Source organism: Antechinus flavipes, chromosome 5 (assembly GCF_016432865.1).
Source record: "Antechinus flavipes isolate AdamAnt ecotype Samford, QLD, Australia chromosome 5, AdamAnt_v2, whole genome shotgun sequence".
NCBI lineage: Eukaryota > Metazoa > Chordata > Mammalia > Dasyuromorphia > Dasyuridae > Antechinus > Antechinus flavipes.
This window is the reverse complement of record NC_067402.1, coordinates 183,827,944-183,849,740: the sequence shown is the minus strand read 5'-3', so window position 1 is coordinate 183,849,740 and position 21,797 is coordinate 183,827,944. Positions and strand designations below refer to the sequence as shown.

Here is a 21,797-nt window from a genome sequence, read left to right as displayed (position 1 = left end):
ACTCATAAGGAAATCCACAATGCTTTTGTATTGCTCTCTTTATCTATCCTGGGTCCTTTGAATAAAGTATAATTGAAATCAAATCAATAAGCATTTATTAATCACCTACTATGTGCCAGGCATTGTGCTAAGTGCTGAGTGCTCTTTCATATCTGTATTCTAGTCTCTTGAAATGGATTTCATAGTAATTGTTCATATTGGTAGAGTAATAATGAGAATAAATAATAGCTTGGTTTTCAAAATTTGAATTTTTCCCTCCTTTTCTTGGGTAAACTGCCTACCAGCAAGCTAGTTTTAAAACATGCGCTTCAGTGTGTATAATTCCTACATAATTGCTTGTCATTGAGATATGAAGTAATCAAACTAAAACAAAACCTTGAGTTCTTAACTCAAAAATAATTTTTATAACTGTTTTATTTAGTTCATTCTGCTTGTTAAATTGTTCATTCAAATTCTTATAGTCTCTTTTTTCTGCATTTATAAGAATTCCAGGTAGGGATTTTTGAGTGAAATTTGAAATAATCTACCATCCCTACACAGCTTTCTGGCCATGTTTTTGTATGTATTCCTCTGCTAAATAATCCCATACATGTTCTTTCCTAGCTGGTGTTCATTTGTGTTGAAATTTAGAAAGTATACTTTGAGTGGAAAATTTAGAAATTGATATATTTTTGTCTCTACAGATTTTTTTAAAGGTAAAACAGTTTTTAATCATTGGCTACCTGGGATATGTTATAGTAATATTACCTTTCAGCTAGTATCTGAGGCAACATTCAACAAAAGCACTCTGGTGGAATACAGTGGTATAAGTCATGAACCTAAACAGCATAGAACAGGTGAGTTTACTGAAAAACAAGATTATGTGAGCAAAATGATTAAATTACAAAGAATGCGTAATGTGACCTTTTCTTCATTGTCTTTCTATTTGTTTTATATAAATTTCAGAAAAATACAATGTTTTTACAAGAATAAACATAAGGGGAACTATTGTACTAATATTTACATAATAATTTAATAAATGTTTTCTATTAATTTAAAAGGATCATTATTCCAAGAAAATTTTAAATGGCAAGATACTATATTACAGGCATGAATCTTAAAATGACCATATATCATATGCTAGTATCTAAGAATAAAGAACATAAGGGAATATATAATAAGATCTCATGAGGAAATTTCTAAAAATAAATACATTTTATGAAACATTAATTAGTGTCTACTTTTTGAAGTGTTAGAAGTGGCTTAAAAACAAGCCACTTATTACACTGTATCTCCTAACATAAATAGAAAAGAAAACATTTTAGTATAGGTCTTTTTCAAGGTAGAAAATCAGACTTTGAGTAAAAGTGCATTTAAAGCATTATTAACATAATTTGGTCCTAACTGAACTTCATAAATGCATCTATGTATGTATATATGTGTAATAAGTAAATGAATGAAGTCATGCATTTGTGTATTTAGCCTACTATTGAAATCACTGGTCTTTTTCCTTTACAATTATAACCTAGCGAGAAAACAATTATGATCTAGACCAGGGCCTCTTAAACTTTTGCCACTGATGACTCACTTTTACCCAAAAAATGTTTATGTGACCCTGAGTGTATAAGTATATAAAATAATTACAAGCCATACATTTACTGATAATAAAACATAACTCTGTGACCTCTGCACATTCATTTATGAGACCTATATGAGGTTGAACCACAGTTAAAGAAACTTTGGGCTACATGATACAAAGCCATTTCAACTAAATAATTAACTAATGCTTTACATAAAAAAAAAGGAAGTGGTCTGATATGGGAGAATAAACACTGGACTGGGAGAAATAAGACTACAAAATCATAGCACTTCCAAATTGGAGGAGACCTCAATGTTCATTTATTTCAATCTGTAGCTGAAAAGGAATCCTTTCTATCTCATGTATGACAAATAGTTATTCCATTTTTGCTTAACATTCTCCAAAAGGTACTCTTTTGGATAGCTTTAATTGTTAGGACATTTCCCCTAATATAACAATAAAATTTACCACCCTGCAATTTCCCCTCATTGCTTCTGGTTCTTTTCACTGCTACCAATCAGAATAAATCTTCCAGGTGATAGACCTTCAAATACTGTAATACAACTTTTCTGAATGCACTATCCTTTTCCCACCCCAGGCTGCTCTTCTCCAAATTGAACATTCTTAGTCTTTAAAACTGATCTTTATATGGCTTAAGCATGAGATCCTTTCTCATCCTAGTTATCCTTCTTTTTTTTTTTTTTCTTCAACTTATCCAAATCCTTCCTAATAGGTGGACTCAGAACTGCTCCCAGTACTCTAGGTATGATATTACCAAGCCCAAGTACAACAAGGCTATCATTCCTCTATTTCTGAATGATGTTTTCCTTAATGTAATCAAAGATAGAAATTTTCTTGACTGTCATATAAAACTATTAACTCAATATGAGTTTGCAATTCTATAACAAACAGCTCTCTATGCCCAGTCCCTATCTCATATTTACAAAGTTAATTTTTTTAGAATGTAAACATGATATTTCTTATTTATTTCTATTAATTTAATTATCTCAGATTTTGCCCAATGTTCTGTATATTAAGATATATTTGATTCTTGACTGGTGTTCAAATGTCGTCCATGCTTTCCAGTTTTCTGACACCTGAAAATTTGATAAGCATTCTGTCTTTATCCAATTAATTTGTAAAAAAATTAAATAGCATGAAGCTAAGGAGATATGCTGGGAGAAATTATTGGAGTTGCCTTTCCAAAATGATATTAAAGACTACATTTTGAATCTAGATAGTGACCAGTTTCACATCACTTCATCTTTTCTACAAAATGGCATGAGTGACTTATGAATTTTTTTTTATCATATAGGTAATCTCTTCTTATAGAATTCCCTTGATCCACCAACCCTTTTTTAAAAAAAATAAAGTTAATCTGACTTTGTTATCACTGCTTTCCTTTTCTATCTGTTCCTTAACCAGTACTTTAATGATACATTTTAGAATTTTCCAGGACTTCCTGTCATATTCATCATTCACTTTCATGTAGTTTTCAAACTCTCTCTATATATATGTATTATATTATATCTGGTTCCCATCCAGGAGTATCTCTTGTTTTTTCTGCAACTTTCAAGGGTCAAACACAATGACTATCAGTCACATTTGTCTGTTATCCTAAAGTTGTAGTTCATTTGAGCTAGGTGATTTGAACTTGTCTTAGACATCAAGATAATATGTTATTATCTTCTTGTTTATCTTGGGAACCAACTGCACATATACATCTCTCTATCCTTTCCAATACAAATAGCATTTTGATTGGGAGAGAAAGCAGACACAAAATTAGAATAGTTTTACTGTCTTTCTTTGTCCACTATCATTGACTCAGCTAATTCATGTTCCATCGTCCCTCTTTTTTGCAATGTTGCAATAAAAAAAATCATTTTGTTGTTTATAGACATTTTCCCTTACTTTTATTAGTTTTAATAATTGTTCTTTTCTCTTATCTTATGTGCCTTTGCTTCAACCTGCTAAAGAAATCTCTTTTTAAATATCTAAGTCAATTAGTGAGCTTCCTATACATTCATAATGGGATAATCTATATTGCCATCTATATCAGCAACTCCCCCTTTTGTTCCTTATCAGAATTGTCATTTTCTTTGTTTTCATTATTTCATTCCTTATATTTTCCCATACTTCCTGTCTTTCCCTATAAAATTTTAGTCCTGAGAATATTACTGTGAGCCCTTTGAAATCTGTATTCCCCCAAATCTAAGGTGTAAGCAAGATTATTACATCTTTTCTCTACTTAGAAATTCTAGGATAGAATAACTCTTCCTATCCCAAAATTTCCTAAGAAAGTCTTCCTATAAAGAAAAGAAAGTTTCTCCTTGCTAGTGATAATCCATATCAGAATAGAATTTCTTTTCCTCCATTTTTTAAAGAAATAAAATTATCAGAAAGAGAAATCAATAAATCATTATCTACTCTGAATTTGGCAGAGATAGTGAGTTTTAGAAGATGTCTGTATAATTTCAGTATATGAAAACTACTACATCATACTTCTGTGTTAAAATTGTGATGTGATTGCCAAACTCTTTCTCTAATTCTTTCTTGACGGGTCATATGCATTCTACTCTGATGACAAATACCATTAATGATTCTGCTTCTATATGTCTTTATTCAAATGCCTTCCACATGTTTTCTACTTCAGTTCCTTGCTTTCCTCAAATGAATATAATTTCTTAAATAATGTTATTTGATCCATCATCTCTCACTTTTATCTGTCTTTTTTCTTTTGAACAAAGATACTCTTCTTGCTCCATATTCTATTCATGAGTCTTACGGGTCTCCTCATATATCTATTATACCCGTAAAATGAAACTTGCTTATTATATTATATTATGTTATATTATATATATGAGGAGACCTGCATTATAGTCTTGGCTCTGTGACTAACTGATTGCATGACTTTAGACTAGGAAATTCATCTCTCTTGGCTTCAGTTTCTTCATCAATAAAATGAAAACATTGAACTAGATCAAGATTACTTGAAAACCTTTCATGCTATGATTCTGTAATTATCTGAAGTTCCACTTATATCCTCCTTATACAATATGCCTCCAAAAAAGTAACTTTTTTCATGATTTTCAAATAAGTTTTGTGTTTCAACAATTTGGGAAATCTTTTAAAATTGTCTTTAATTAGATGTATAGCACCAAGTCTCTATTAATACTTGTCACAAAACTGGGATAAGGCATTTGTCCACACTAAATTAGACTGAAAATTTAATCTCTGTTTCTATATTATTAGTCCACCAGGAGTTTTGAATTTGAATATGGGATTTGATTTATTACATAAATATCTATGACCTGGAGATAACAGGATTAGCTGTCATTAAGACATACAGTTATAGCAAGTGATATTAAAAAGTCCCCCCTTGAACCCTTATAGGTGCTATACTCTAGGGATCTACTGACTTTATCTTTGATTTTAACTCTTCAGCAGTTTCTTGCCCCCAAAAGTAAATGTTGTAACCTTTTCTCTAAGAAAGACATAGTACTAGGAAATGTTTCTATATCAAAATTAAAATGCTGCCAAGTTCTTTCTTTTTAAGTTGTCTTTTTTAATATTACTTTGCTAAGGGAAAAGGTCAAATTACCACTTGAACAAAAATGTTATCACAAATTAATTCTTTGAAAAGAAATGAGTATAATGATATGTTAATATGTTTTAGTTATTGTGGTTACCAGATGATAAACTTCTGAATCTTTGAAAAATCTTAAAATTCAATATGCTCAAATGCATCTAGACATTACAATAAGTCTACTCATGTATTAAGATACCACTCCATGTTGCATTTCTCACAAATTCTTGTGCATGTTATTCTTTAATAGGTTAGAATTTCCTTTATTGTAATAAAATACAAGATATTTAAAAAAAAAAGATTTCTCTTTCCAGCTCCTTTCCCACCTCAGAACATCTCTGTTCGAATTGTAAACCTGAACAAGAATAATTGGGAAGAAGAGAGTGGAAGTTTCCCAGAGGAATCCTTCCTGAAACCACAAGATGTTATTGAGAAAGAGAAATTGCTTCATTTTCCAGATGATCCTCCTGAAATTTCCTCAGTCAACACTTCTTCTGGGTGGCCAGACTTTAACAGTAGTGATGAGGAAACAACTCTCCAACCATATTGGTGGGATAATGAATCTGTAACGCCAGAAAGTGAAGATGAATTTGTCAATGTACTTCCCAGGGAAGATAAAAATAATAATACCATTAGTCCAATTGAGAAATCAACGTCAGCACCTCTATCTTTTTTCCCTGTGCAAATGATATTGAACTGGTTGCCCCCAAAGCCACCTACTGCCTTTGATGGGTTCCATATTCGCATAGAAAGAGAAGGTAAAATATTAATTCTTTGTTACTATTCAGATGTATTTCAGAAGGAAACAAGTTGGAAAGGGTAGAATGAAGTTCAGGAAATCATTGCTGAAGAGAAGGAGCATAGGCTAAGAAAAAAAAAAATTGTCAAGGTTCAAATTACTCTACTCAGGTTTTGCTTTGACTCTTTATTGAAACATGGAGGTAACCAAGGACTTTGCCAATAGAATGCAAACTTTAGGCCTTATCAATCTGAAAAAAAAATACAACTTCAATGTTGGTGGTCTAAAACACCATTTATTTACATATATTATTTGTAAGGCAAACTGTGATTTCATTGATATAAGGAATTTTCCAAGGAGAAAACTGCAGATCAGCAGATCTCATGGATTAAATGAGAAATTTACATACACTTAATACATGTCAGAGGCAGAATTTGAATTCAGGTTGTCTAGAATTGGAGGCTAGCTCTCTATTACTATTTGCCTAATAATATTAATAATGAAGAGCAGTTACAGCAACAGCAACAACAATGAGGATAATAATAATAAAGCAATTTTACATGGCTATTTAAAGTCAGTTCTATAACTTATATCTTCTCATTCTGTCAATTATTGTTTCTACTGGGTTATGCTGGCATAGATCCTAGAAACTGTACATTGCTTCACTTCCATCAGACAACTGAGAAAGACCTGGAATTAAAAGTCTGACCTTTATTATTTAGAGAAAGGGGCAACAGAGCCTTGACAGAAGATCTATTTTCTTGCATCCAGATTTAGGATCCCTATTATGTTCTTCCTTAGCACATGATACCTTTGCAAGATGGCAAGTTTCATGATAATTATTAGTTCTGTATCATGTCTACAGAACACAGAATTCCTTACTCTTTTCTTTCTGAAGTGCATTACCCTCCTTGCTACCCATCATTGGCATTTTTCCACAGAGCAGCTGTGAAGTAAAGCAGGGAAGACATAGCAGATGGTACTTTCACTGTAGCTACTAAAATTCTATCTTGTGTCCATTTACTCAGCATCTGGTACCTAGTTTTCCATTTTAGCACACTTGTTTATTACGGCAATGCTGTTACATTTGACTAATTTAAGTAAAGAATTGAATACTATTTTTTAAACATCATACTGACTGATACTACCATTTGTTCTTAGAATTCTTCTTTGAAATTTTAATGCATATATTTATTTGTTATATGTCTTCATACAGGTCATATGAATGACACCTCTGCATTCAGAGCAGGTCCTTGAAGTTAGCTAGTCTTATATGCAAGAAACAACAAAGAAGCAATATCACTGAATCATAGAGGATTTGATGCTGTTTTGTTTAGTAAAAGAATAAGCAATTGACCCCATTTTGTTTAATAAAAAAATAAAGTTAGTCTTGTTTTGTTTAATAAAGAAAAAAAATTAGTGGATTTTCCTGTTCCAGATAATGAATAATATCTAAATATTATGTAAGGTATATATACATACATATATACACACATGTATATGTATATATATTATATATATGTATATATAGTTTCTGTCTAAATATATAGATATAGCTTGGCTCACATGTGGTTTGAAGCCCAGTTTAGTTTCCTCAGAAGGTTACTCAAGAAATCTCTTATGATTAGGAAATCTAACACCCCTCTCTTACTGTACTTGTACATTTCCCCCCCTACTACTACAGTGTATCTCCCTTGTCAATAATTATCACGACCACTAGGTGGAGCCACAATGCCCAGAGTGGGGGACCTAGAGTCAGAAAGACTCATCTTCCCTGAATTCAAATGAAGCTTCAAATACTTTCTAATGTGTGACCCTGAGCAAGTCACTTAGCCTGTTTGACTCAGTTTCCATCATGAGCTGGAGAAATAAATGGCAGATCCCTCTAGTATCTTTGCCAAAAAAACCCAAATGGGGTCACAGTCAGACATGACTAAACAACAGCACCTTTCTTAACAATCTTTTGTATTCTCACAGTGCTATTTTTAAAGGAGACACACAGTAGATAAAAATAAATTTTAGTGTATAGATTTTGATTATATTTTGGCTATTTAGGGACTGGATTGAGTTGGAAGAGTTTGTTGACTATGTTCTTCTTAGGTAAGGTTGCTTGGCAACTAAATTCCAGAAAAAAAAAAAGATATTGTTTTATATCTAATATAGTTCAATAGAGAGTAGACATTTTAGGTAGGTAGATCTCTCAATTTAAATTTTACTGCCATTCTAACTTTATATGATGCCCATATTTCCTGTCACGGCTTTTGTCAATTTTTTTTTTTTTTTTGCTCTTGTCAAATATTATTAAGACTTTTTTGTTGTTGTTCAGTTGTTTTATCCATGTCTGACTTTTTGTGATCCTATTTAGAATTTTCCTGGGAAAGATACCTAGAGCAGATTACTATTTCTTTCTCCAGCTCATTTTACAGATGAGGAAACTGAGGCAAGTAGAGTTAGTGACTTGCCCAGAGTCACACAGTTAGTAAGTCTCTGAGACCATATCTAAACCCAGGAAGATGAGTTTTCTTGACTTCAGATTCTACACTCCATCTGCTGTACCACCTAGCTACTCCTGTTCTTAACATCCATCCACTTTCTTGTGGGATTTGCTCAGTCTTTATTTTCTGAATAGTCCACCCATTCTGGATTTTAAGCCATCCCTTCCCAGACTCATGGTACAGTAGAAAAAAACATTTTGTTTAGAGTTGGAGGATCTGGATTTGAATCTTGATTTTGTCATGTGATCTTGACGAGCCTCTTTTACCTCTCTAGATTTTAGTTTACTCATCTATAAAATGAAAGGGTAGGGCTAAGTAACCCAGAGATTCCTTCCAACTCTATGTCTATGATTCTAAAACTTTGAGTCACCATTTTTGTGATAGAGTGGGGAGAATAAGATGGTGCAATGGATAAAGTGATCTAAAACTAGGAATAGCTTAGATACTTACAAGTTATGTAACTCTGGACAGAAACCTCTGTCTACTTCAATTTTCTCATCTCCAAAAAAGGATTGTTGTGAGAATCAAATGAGGTAATTGTAAAGTACTTAGCACAGTCCTTGGTACATTGTAACTACTATATAAATGTTAACTATTATTATAATTATTATTATAATTGTTATGAAAAAAGCACTGGATTTAGTGTTAGAACATATTATTTTGAACCACTTCTTAATTTTATGACCTTGGATTAACTTCTTTGAGCCTCAGTTTTTTCATCTATAAAATAGAGAAAATATTACTTGTATGCTTACCTCATAAGATAGTTTTAAATAACAAAGGAGGGAATGAATATGAAAGTGATTGGTATCAGTCAAATGCTATATAAGTTGGTCATTACTAGTTTTATTTGTCAAATGAAAAGAACTGAGATTCACTCCTAAATGAAAATATATTGCCGACCATCACTAATGCAAGATTTTCTTTCATCTCTCTTCTGTTTTTTTCTGCTCTTGGCTATATTTGACTGAAAATAGGATCTTTGTAGAAAGCTCAGAATTTTCTTTCTTGCTGCCTATTCCCTTGAAAACCCAATCAGCCTTTTATCCTATTGCTAAGTGGTTTTTTTGAAGGCTAGTTGTGACATGAACTTCAGATCATGACTTCAAATGAGAAAGTAAGCAGCTGGAAATGAACTTTGATGTAATGGAGACTCAGTTTTACTGTAGATGTTCTTGTCACAAATGACAGAAAATATTTTATTTCTAGCTTGAAATATCTAAAGATATTCTCAAAGACATTCCAGGCTATTTAATGAATCCTAAAACAGCAATAAGATCTTCTGTTGTGGTTAATTTTCATTCCTTATTCATTGAGGATTATATTGACAATCTTCCTAAATATTCACTTTTTTCCATCTGGAACAAGTAATTTTGCCAAAAAGATAAAAGGAATATATATATATATATGTGTATATATATATATATATATATACACACACACATATATATACACACATATATATATATACACATATATATGTATATATATATACACACACACACATATATATATCTGTAAATCTAGAAATTGAGGATATATATATGCATATGTACATATATATCCTCATTTTCTAGATTTCCAGATTTGAACATCCACATATTATAAAAATGAAATTTGAATTCTATGCTTTATTATCCCTTTATGTCAACCTTTGCTTAGAATCAAGTCAATAAGTATTTGGCACCTTCTTGTGCCAAATACTGTGCTAAATTCTGCAAATGCAAAGAAAAACAAAGATAATTCATGCTCTCAAAAAATTCACAGTTTAATGGAGAAAACAGCATGAAAACAACTAAGTACAAACAAGATATATACAGGAGTTCGTTAACAGATGGAGGTCACTAGCACTAAGGAAATGACATGTTTTGCAGGTAACTATGGGATACCAATATCACTGTATAATAGAGTATGTGGAGGGGAAAAAACTATAAGACTAGAAAGGTAAAAAGAGATCTGACTGTGAAAGTCTTTAAAAGTTATGTTGAGGATTTTTATTTGTTTTAGAAGGAATAGAGATCCCTTTGTTTCCCTTTTGGGGGAAGGGATAGTAGCATGGTCTGATCTGTGCTTTAGAAAGATCAATTTGGTAGCTAAGTAGATGGACAGAGTTAATATTTGACCTGATAAACTTAATTAGGAGCTCCACAGTTCCCATACCTTAAATACATTTTTTTCCAGGTAATTTTTAATCTCAAATCACAATAAAATCCATATTTTCTTTTTTATGATTTAGAAAACTCTACTGAATTTTTGACAGTGGATGAGGAAGCACATGAATTTGTCACTGAACTGAATGAACCTGGGAAATATAAATTATCTGTGACAACTTTTAGTTCCTCTGGATCTTGTGAAACTCGGGGAAGTCAATCAGCCAAATCAATTAGTTTTTACATCAGTAAGTACCAACAAAAGACAATGTTAGCTATGCAAGGGAAAAGATTGATAATACTTCAGATTATTTATTGAGCTTAGGGGACCCTGTGAAGTCTACAAGATCAGGAGTTACTGAACCCCATCAGATGTTTAGCAGGTAAGAAAATATCTAGCAGAGGCAATTGGGTAACCATAGTGAATGGCTCTCGCTTTGGAGACAGGAAAAATGGAGTTCAAATCCTGCCTCAAACAATTACTTGCTATGTGGTCCTGGGGAAATCTCAGCCTCCATTTCTTCGTCAATAAAATGGGGATAATAATAGCATCCACTTCATGAAGTTGTAGGGAAGGGGAAAGGAAGAAAGATGGATAAGCATTTATATAGTACCTACTAAAAGCCAAACACAATGTTAAGTAATTTTCAGAAATATGATCTCATTTGATCCTCACAAAAACTTTTTTGAAATGGATGCTATTATTATCCCCAATTTACTATCAATAAAACCAATGGTATGTGACTTGTCCAGGGACACACAACGAGTATATGTCTGAGGGTAGATTTGAACTCAGTTCTCCCTGACTTCAGATCCAGGCTCTATCTACTGCACCACCTCACTACCTATAGTGACAATCAAATGAGATAACATATATATTGAGGGTTTTGCAACTTAAAAGAATTATATACATGTTGGCAATTATGATTGAGAAGCAAAAATATTGAGCGATTATTATTAGTTTATTAGATAGAGAACTATCCTCAGTGTAAGAATGACCTAAATTCAATCACCTTTAACATAGTGACTATTTGACTCTAGATCAGTCAATTAGCTTTTTTCAGTGCTATAGGCCAGGTCAAACACATTTCTAAACACATCTGGAAACAAATTAAAATAGTTGGAAAATATTGAACAAAATTTTAAAAATGCAATAAATCATAGATAGTCTTACTTTTTAAAAAAACTAAGTCAATATTCAGCCTGCAGGAATCCTTATGTATGGATAATTGGTACCCCCCTTTTCAATTTAAGTTTAATATTACTATTCTATCAAAGGACTTCAAATTGATGAGCTTCATTAGCAGAAGGAATTTTCTTATCTGTTCGTTTCCAGGACCCATGAAATCGCAAATCTAGTCTCCATCTCTATGCTTTCATTTGAAACCAACTTTTCCTTATGAACTCCTTTGAATTTATGTGAAACTTTTATAATAATAATCAACACTTATCAGGTACTTTATTATGTTCCAGACCCTGTGATAAGTAATGGGGATACAAACAAAAAGAGGAGGAAACACACAAGATAACTACAGAGTAGTTATTGGAAGATACCTTTAAGCAGTATTTAGAATGAATTTCTGATGGAAGAGAAAATATGGAGGACCTAAAACAAAAATGTTCATCTAATCTACTTATCAGTCCAGGGAAGGTTTACTTCCCAAAGGAAGTTAAGAGAACAGTGATCCCTCTAGATCACACCACAAAATGCTTTATTTAAAAAACAATATCTTTGTTAGCCAAACCTCCCAAATTTATAGAATTTTTGAAAGTCTTAAGTCATTTGTTTTGCTTGTTCAGAAAGCCAATCATGGAATTTGGATTTATTTAGCGAAAACCTATAGAGAGGCTCTATATAGAAAAAAGGAGATGGAGAACAATTCAGTCACTTTTTTGAGATGGAAATATCACTCAATTGCTTAAAGAAGTTTGTAGATCTTTTTTATTTATTTTGCAAAAACAAAAACAAATAATGAAATGATACTCTATGAGGTTTTTGCTATGAGGTTTCAATCCTCCAAGTCTTCATTATCAAATTTGATGAAATTGCTATTTTCATTGTATTTAATAAAAATTTCTGCATAATTTTCAGAGGTTTATTTTAAGTGAAGAGCATTAGGATGACTTGCAACCTTTTCCAAATACAGTAATGTTACCCCTTGCAGCTGAGAAATGTAGTATACCCAGCAGCTCAGCTCAAAGGATATCTCTTCCTGGAGCTCTTCTCTGACTTCTACAGTAAAATTACAGTTCCCTTTCTTGGAATTCTTATTTTACCTTGCACTGTGTAACATGTATTGTGTTACTTTCTATTTTATGTCTTGGCTCCTCAATCAAATTATGAACACATCAAAGACAAGGGCCATTCATCTAATTTTTCTTTTCTCTTCCACATAAGTTAGTATAGACTAGTTACATAGTAGGTGCTGAGAGGTTGTAAAAAACAAAAACTAAATATAGCTCTATTTTAGCAGGGAATTTTTCAAAATAATTTCTAATACAAGAGAATGATGCTAATGGTGTAATCTCAGGTCTGGGGCAATTTAAGTAAAGTTAAGAAGAATTTATTAAGTGTCTACTATATGTCAGATAGGGTGAAAAGTGCTGGAATTCAAAGAAAGACCAAACAAAATAAAACAAAAATGAGTATCTGCTCTTAAGTTCACAGTCCAATAGAAAAAATAATAAGTAAACTACTATGAACAAACATTGGGTAAATTAGAGATAATCTTAGAGAGAAGGAACTAAGAATTAGAAACAGGAAAAGCTTCTTTCAGAGCAAAAATTGAGACTTGAAGAAAATCAAGGAAGCTAGCAGACAGAGATGAAGAGAGATGGGGACGATGGGAAATTCTAGTTCCCTTCAAATGATTGTATATCATTCAGGTAGTCCCTACTATAGAGGCTGTCTGTAGAATCAGCCCTTTTGATTACCTCAGATCCAACAGAATCACAGCTGCTTTATTTATCCTCAAATTCCTAAACTGTTCTTAAACTACTGAGATACAAGCTAACTGGAATCTATCTCAAATTAATCAGATTTCTATCTGCAAAAGATCCTGAGGGTAAGAGTGCTCTAAATATTGATAAAATGACTTCTTGAAGTTCCAGTTATCTAGTTAACAGATAAATTAATACAGATGCAAATAATCATTATCTCTTTAGTTAGGGCTTTGTAAGAAAGTTCAAGAACCCAATAAACAATGGAAATGAAGCTCACATTTCTTCTTTAAAGAGAAAATTCCTTGAAGACAGGTGTTGAAGTTACAGTTGAGGAACATGGATGTCAGTCAGTCCAAAAGGCTCTCTATCTCTTTCCTTTCACCTCCCTGAAATAACCTTTGACAGAGAGGAGAAAAAGAAGATAGAAAAAATACAATTGCTGACGTGCTTTCATCTCTCCTGGTGTGAACTACTCAACATAGTTCCTACTCCCTCTTGAATATTGCAGGTCCTTTGGGAGAATGGATTGAAGAATTAACAGAGAAGCCTCAGCATGTCCATGTGAATGTTTTGAGCTCAACCACTGCCTTAATGTCCTGGACATCTTCTCAAGAGAATGACAACAATAACACAATTGTGTCTGTTGTGTCTCTAACCTGCCAGAAACAAAAGGAAAGTCAAAGACTTGAAAAACATTATTGTACTCAGGTAAAAAAAAAAATCCTAATGTGTAAACCTACCTGACTATAACTCCAGGAGGGAAGGGTTAAATAAATTTCAAAAATCCAAGGTGGTATAATAACTTTCTGAGTTTCATTCATTCCCTCCCCATGGGCTCAGAGTAGTGTAGCTAGAAACTAGAAGAATCTTGAAATAGTTTTGTCTGGTACTATTGAAGTTTTAAAATTTTTGTTGAAATGCTTAAAATTTGTTGTTTCCACTGAGGAGACTTGTTTTGAATATTGACTCAATTCCATTTAAGGGCTGTTCTTATTGATAGTGTTTTGTGAAAGATAGGAGGTTATATGCTAGGGAATGCAAGGACAAATATAGGTCAGAACAGTTAGGCTTGGAGTCAGAAAGACCTGAGTTCAAATTTTCTCCCAGACATTTGTTAACTGCATTTCTTTGGGAGACTCACTGCCTTCAGTTTCCCTGATGGCAAAAGGGAGTAATAATCTATCTTTCAGAGTTCTTGTGAGGACAAAATAAAAAAAACATTTGTAAAGGGCTTTACAAATTATAAAACATTGTAAATCTTAGATATTATTATTGTTGTTGTTACTATTAAGGAACCTAATGCCAGAGTTTCTCAGTGGAATTGGGGAGAGTGTATCATTGATCCAATCAGGAGAAAAGGGTGTTGCTAAGAATATAATTTTTATTGATTCAGACATAGCAACCTTTGCTCAAAGCCCCCCTTTGCTATTTTCTTTTTGCCTTGAATCCTAGTAGAGTGAACTAAGGGACTCATCTTCCTGAGTTGAAATCTGACTCAGATTCTTATTAGCTGTGTGAATAGTAAGCCATTTAAACCTGTTTGCCTCAGTTCCTTGTCTCTAAAACGAACCACTTAAACTACTTAACTCAGTAGTTTAAGTAGAAGGAAATGGCCAGCCACTTCAGTAATTTTTCCAAGAAAACCCTACCTAAAAGGGGTCATGAAGACAAAACTGAAAACAGTTCATTAACAATAACAACAGCACAAAATACATTAAAGGGTTACAAAGCACAATGAGTCCTTAGAACTCATTAGGAGGAGTTGTTTTAGAGAACAACGGGAACAAGAAAGACTTATTACAGTGATCTTGAGTAAAGTTTTTCAGAAAGTTTCTTGTCAAATTACTTAATAAATTGACACAACAAATATGCCTTTTCCATTTTCTCCCTGTAATCAAACATCATGAAATCAATCTTAAGTGGAATCATGTTAGAGATGAGGAAACCAAAACCCAAATAACAAAAAGGCCTAATATTGAGAAAAGTCCAACTAACTGACTCTTTTTGGTTTCATGAAGGCTTCCAATAGAACTAGAATCATAGACATTGATATTCATAGCCAGAGAGGCATCCTCAGTTCCTCATTATCATTCACCCTGCATTTCTCATTATAATATCATAGCTCTAGATCTGAAAGTGATGTCAGAGGACATCTAAGTTCAATTCCTTCATTTTACAAATAAAAAAATTGAGACTCAGGGATAGTAAATGATTTGTCCCAGGTCACACAAGCAGTCCTCATCAGAGCTGGGATTTAAATCTGTGTCGTTTGATGTCAGATCAACTGTTATCCACAATACTATATTAATCAGTTGCCTACATTTGTTGATTCTATCTCTACAACATTCATCCCTTTCTTTCTATGAACATGGCCATTCTGCTGGTGTCGACCTTAATCAATCTCTGAATAAGTGTAGTAGCCTTCTAATAAATGTCCCTATCTCAAGTTTTTCCCTTCCCTAATCCTCCTTGAACTTTGCTGCTGAGTGATTCTCCTAATACAAAGTTATTTGCATGCCACTCTCCAGCTTAATAAACTGTAGCACCTTCCTATTATCTTTAAGATAAAATACTAACTTCTCTATTTAGTATTTAAAGCCCTTTACAACACAATTCAGTTTTCAGTCATATATGTATATATTTCTTGTATTTTGTGATCCAACTTATCTGGTTTATAGATGTCATCAACACATAATATCCCATTTCTAGAACTTTGCATCAATTGTCCCTCATTTCTGAAATGCACAATTATTACCTCTTCCTTTTGGAAGCCTTAGTTTCCTTGAAAGCCCACTTCAATCACTACCTTCTATATGAGGTCTTTTCTGATCCCCTCACCTAGCAGTACCAAATGGTTTATATTTTTTCTATACTTAAGTATTGATCTCCCCTGATAGAATGTGAGTTTCTTGAAAGTTGAGACTTTCCCCCCTTCTTATTTTCTAATCCCTACCACAAGCAGTACATTGCCTATCCCTAGTAGGCATCTAATAAAATGACTGTTGATTTCTTAATTGATAGTATACACTGATATAATGAGGGAAGCATGTAGGAATATGGAGGTCCTTACAGAAGGCCACATTGGAGGAGGCAGATGGGAAGGATATGTTTTTTTCATTAAAAGGAGGGGAAGGATATGTTTTTTTCACTAACTTCCCTTACAAACAGGGGCTGCCTCACTGAATCAAATGATAGAATCTCCAGCCAAATCATATTAATCTTTAGAACTAGATGGAAGGAATTATATGATCAAATTACCAGTGTTAGAAGAGGTAGGAAATCAGGGGGAAGATAAGAAAGGACACTCCAGGCAAACAAATCCATGACAAACAAAGGCATGAAGAGGGAAAAGGCAAAACAGGGCATGTCCCCAAACTAGTGAGTAGCTACCATGTTTCCCCGATAATAAGACACTGTCTTATTATTTTTTTGGACAGAAAAACACCAGAGGGCTTATTTTCAGGGGAGGGCTTATTTTAATGAACATTGACAGCAATGCTCCCTGAGTGCTCCTTCTGTCCTCCATCATGCCCCCTCACTCCTGCTTACATACCGGGTTTTTATGTTGTCCTGCCTCAGCTCTCCTCCGCAGCACTGCTCTCAATGGCGTCAGCAAGCAAATCACTGGGGAAGAACAGGATGACGCACTCACTGCTGCAGCTCTGATTGGATGCAGCTCGGAGCGCGGCGTGCGTTTCACAGGGGTGGGGGGAGGGGAACAGTGCATACAGAGGGTACCGTAATGTAGTGTGTAGTGCAGGGGATCACCTTCACTACAGTAGCAATCTCAATAGGGCTTATTTTCGGGGGAGGGCTTATTTTAGAGGAATCTAACACAGTAAGGGGAGGGCTTATTTTCAGGATAGGTCTTATTATTGGGGAAACACGATAGGTGGTGCAGTGAACAGAATGCTGATTCTGAAGTTAGGCAGACCTAAGTTTAAATCTAAGCCCAGATACTTCTTAGCTATGTCACTCTGGCAAGCCATTTGAACTCTATCTCAGTTTCCTCATCTGTAAAATGGGGATATTAGCATTTCTTCCCAAAGGTTTTTGTAAGGATCAAATAAGATAATATTTGCAAATGCCTAGTACATAGAAAACCCTATGTAAATGTTAGCACATTTTGCCTCAAAGGATTTTGCCCTTTGAATCTCTGTTTTCTCATCTACAGAATGAGGTAGTGGACTAAACTCCAAAATCTCTTATAATTCTACAATTCCATATGTCTAAAAGAAGAGAAGCTACAGGAATCCAGAAACTGATTTTGGTTACCGTCATGATCTCTTTATGACACATCAATTTAAGATGTTGAGTTACCCTTGTGGTCTTAATAGATTTAGTTATTATTACAGCTAATGTGTCTCTAGTACATTTAGCTCCAATTGACATTGAAAGTTCTGTTACACAAGTGCTTATATCTTATCATATGATTTAAAAGCTGTGACTTTTTTACAGATTATTCCTTGGACTATAAATCATTTAATTACTGAAAAGTCAGCTACAGGGCACTGAATTCTATAAGTAAAAGTAATTCATCAGAGACTTTCTGCATACTATTGACAATTCTATTTCATATATGATGTACCTACTTTAAAAATCTTCCTAATGTATCTTTTTTTTTTTCAGGTTAATTCAAGCAAAAGCATCATTGAAAATCTGGTTCCTGGTGCCCAGTACCAGGTTGTGATTTACCTAAGAAAAGGTCCTTTGATTGGACCACCTTCAGATCCTGTTACATTTGCCATAGGTAATATTCAGCATACATGATTAAAATCCTTATTGAGCTTTCTCAGATCAAAATTCCAATGGGAGGGGCTCTGATTTGCACAAATATATCATTGTTATAGATAAGATGTCCTAATTCACTGGTTTGCCTATTGGTAGATTATATTATTAATATTATTAGCTCAATTATGACTATAAGAAAAAAGTTAAAATATTTAGCTTTGGTTTTGGAATATATCAGTTGTTGAACTGATAAAATTTTGAAACAAAATTTTGAGGATATTAATACACCTGGGTTTTTTTGTCTTTTCCTTCTCCCCCTTTCTCTTTTTGACATTAGTCCCCACTGGAATCAAGGATTTAATGCTCTACCCTTTGGGTCCGACTGCCGTTGTTCTGAGCTGGACCAGGCCTTACTTAGGGGCATTCAGGAAGTATGTGGTAGAAATGTTTTATTTCAATCCTGCAACAATGATATCAGAGTGGACAACCTACTATGAAATAGCTGCAACTGTCTCCTTAACTGCTTCTGTGGTAATAGCCCCTTTACAAACTCTCACACTGTTTCATATTTTGATTCATTGATTCATTCATTCATTCAATAAAGATTTAGTCTACTTTTACCTTATAACATACATGTATATATAGGTGTGTGTGTACATATGCATGATAATAAGACTTTTAATTGGGACAGTGAATAGAGTACTGAACTTAAAGTCAGGAAAACCTGAGTTCAAATCCAGCCTCAGCTACACATTAACTGTGTGACCATGGGCAAGTCACTTAGCTACTATCTGCTTCTGTTTCCTCATCAGTAAGATGGGATAATAATGGTATCTATCTCCCAGGACTGTCCTGAGAATCAAAAGAGATATTATAAAATACTTTGTACATTTTTATAATTTACTATAAAAGTAAATTCTAGCTATTATATTTGTGTAGATATATATGTATGTGTGTATCTCAATTTGCCCAATATGTTCTTTAAAAATCTGTAAATCAAATTATAAGTTCACTGAAGTAGTTTGTTACTGCAATTTTCTTTTTCTAATCAAAGTTCTTTTTTGTGATACTAACATGTACTCCCTAAATTATCTTGGGTATTAATATACCTGATATTAATATATTAGGTTGTTTATGATAAAACTGTATAATACTTAATTTTTGGAGGAAGATATAAGAGATGCATGTGAGTCATTCAGGGAATAGTTGATGATCTTTATCACTGGATTCTAAAAAGGTAGGCTGGAAAAATTCTCAAAGTACCGTGTCTAGGATTACATACCATTGTCATTTCTTCCTTGATGTTGGAAAGGATGAAAAAATTCAGATTGCCCTTCAAGTTATTAATAAAATATGAGATTGCAGGATGTTAATGCTCTTCTGGATTTTTTTCTCAGTTCAGCAATGAAACTATAATATTTTTCTAACTAATCTAAATTCCTAACACCTAACATAATCTGTTTGAGAAATTGATGGTACTCAGAATTTGTAACTTTTTGACTTGAAAATTTCTTGAAAGTAATTAAATGAATAAAATGAAAGTCCTTTACAAATCTTCAATCAGTATAGGATGTGAATTGTTACCATCAACCATCATCACAGAACCAATTCTTGTGCTATTGATTCTCTCACAAACATAAGTTTTCCTTGGGAAAAGCTTTATAGAAATCACTGATTTTTACGAAGAATGAGGCAGGAAAATAATTAAAAATGTGCCCAAATACCCACTTGTGAATATTTCTACTGTTAAATGCAGACTTTCATATGTCCATCTCTGTTGTCTCCTTCTGTTAGGAAAATGACTCTGGAATCCCAAAGGCTATCTCAATGAAGCCTAAGCTCTGGCAGGTCCTACTAAATTATGTTTGTTCTCCAAGGACTAGTCTAGCTACTTACTATGGAAAGGTTCATTATTAGTATAGCCAGCCATAAATTAATACCTAATAATAGATTAATGGTCATAATAACATTTAAAGTAGATTAGTATAGACTCAACTAAGAAGCAGAGCCTAGGATCTCCACAGGAAGCAATTAGGTGGTTCAGGGGATAGAGTGCTGAGCCTGAAGTCAGGAAAACCTGGGGTCAAATGCAATCTCAGATACTTACTAGTTATAAGATCCAGGGCAATCATTTATCTCATTTATCTCAGTTTCCCCATCTGTAAAATGAGCTGGAGGAAGAAGTGGCAAACCATCTCAGTATTTTTAACAAGAAAACCCATGAACAGTATTTGCCTTCTATAATCCAGGGATTACAAAGAGTTTCAACAAAAAGAAGGAAACCAAAGAAAAATACCAGGAAAATAAATAGTATGATGAATGATAGTAGAAAATGGCAAATTAGCTAGAGGGAGGCAAAAACAAAATTAAATGTAGAAAACACAAATGGAAGTCCAGAGAGCAAAGAAAGACAAATTAGAGGAGAAAACGTTTTTTGTTTCCTTTTTTAAAGAATGAAACAAACAAAGAAAAGGAAAGGAAATAAAGAAGAAACAGAATAGGGAGAGTCATAAATTTGAGGATAACAAATGGGATGATTATGGATCATAGTAGAGGAATAAGAAAATGAAAGTAAAGAAACCTTTTTTTTCCCGAGAATATTCAATAGGCATGGAATATGAGCATATGGTGACTCTTTCCTTATTTATACTATAAATTATTCTGTAAATTCTCTTCATGGCATTTTCTTAATCTGATGCTAAAGCTTCAGATGAATTCTGAAGGCAAAATTAAACCCTAAACAGTTTGATTATTTTTAATCAGCAAAAACCCTCAAAACTACCTCTCCACAAATCCCTGTGTTCTCAAAATATTCATTATTTTTTTCCCTCTTTCTCAGTAGTTTTTTTGTCTTTGTCTCCTGTTTCAGAGAATAGCCAATCTGTTACCAGCATGGTATTACAACTTTCGGGTTACCATGGTGACATGGGGAGAGCCAGAATTGAGCTGTTGTGACAGTTCTACTATAAGCTTCATAACAGGTGTGTTTTGTGTGGGAAGTGGTTACACAAGCATTAATTTGAGATGCGTAGCAAAATCTCTCCCTTAAATCTCTCTCTCTCTCTTTTTTTTTTAAAATAACTTTTTATTGACAGAACCCATGCCAGGGTAATTTTTTACAGCATTATCCCTTGCACTCACTTCTGTTCTGATTTTTCCCCTCCTTCCCTCCATCCCCTCCCCCAGATGGCAAGCAGTCCTTTACATGTTAAATAGGTTATAGTATATCCTAGATACAATATATGTGTGCAGAACCAAACAGTTCTCTTGTTGCACAGGGAGAATTGGATTCAGAAGGTATAAATAACCCGGGAAGAAAAACAAAAATGCAAGCAGTTTATATTCATTTCCCAGTGTTCTTTCTTTGGGTGTAACTGCTTCTGTCCATCCTTGATCAATTGAAACTGAATTAGATCTCTTTATCAAAGAGATCCACTTCCATCAGAATACATCCTCATACAGTATCATTGTTGAGGTATATAATGATCTCCTGATTCTGCTCATTTCACTTAGCATCAGTTCATGTAAGTCTCACCAGTCCTCTCTGCATTCATCCTGCTGGTCATTTCTTACAGAACAATAATATTCCATAACG

At 33.5% G+C, this 21,797-nt stretch overlaps 1 protein-coding gene across 1 annotated transcript in view; it reads left to right on the top strand.

The window, feature by feature from the left end:
* Positions 1-21,797, top strand: part of PTPRO (protein tyrosine phosphatase receptor type O) — a 112,040-nt gene that overhangs the window by 22,065 nt on the left and 68,178 nt on the right. Inside the window, exons 4-10 of the mRNA XM_051962428.1 lie at positions 684-836; positions 5,459-5,902; positions 10,615-10,776; positions 13,980-14,179; positions 18,101-18,221; positions 18,540-18,733; positions 21,072-21,183. Of these exons, the coding sequence (XP_051818388.1) occupies positions 684-836; positions 5,459-5,902; positions 10,615-10,776; positions 13,980-14,179; positions 18,101-18,221; positions 18,540-18,733; positions 21,072-21,183 (1,386 nt within the window). The remainder of the gene's footprint in view (positions 1-683; positions 837-5,458; positions 5,903-10,614; positions 10,777-13,979; positions 14,180-18,100; positions 18,222-18,539; positions 18,734-21,071; positions 21,184-21,797) is intronic.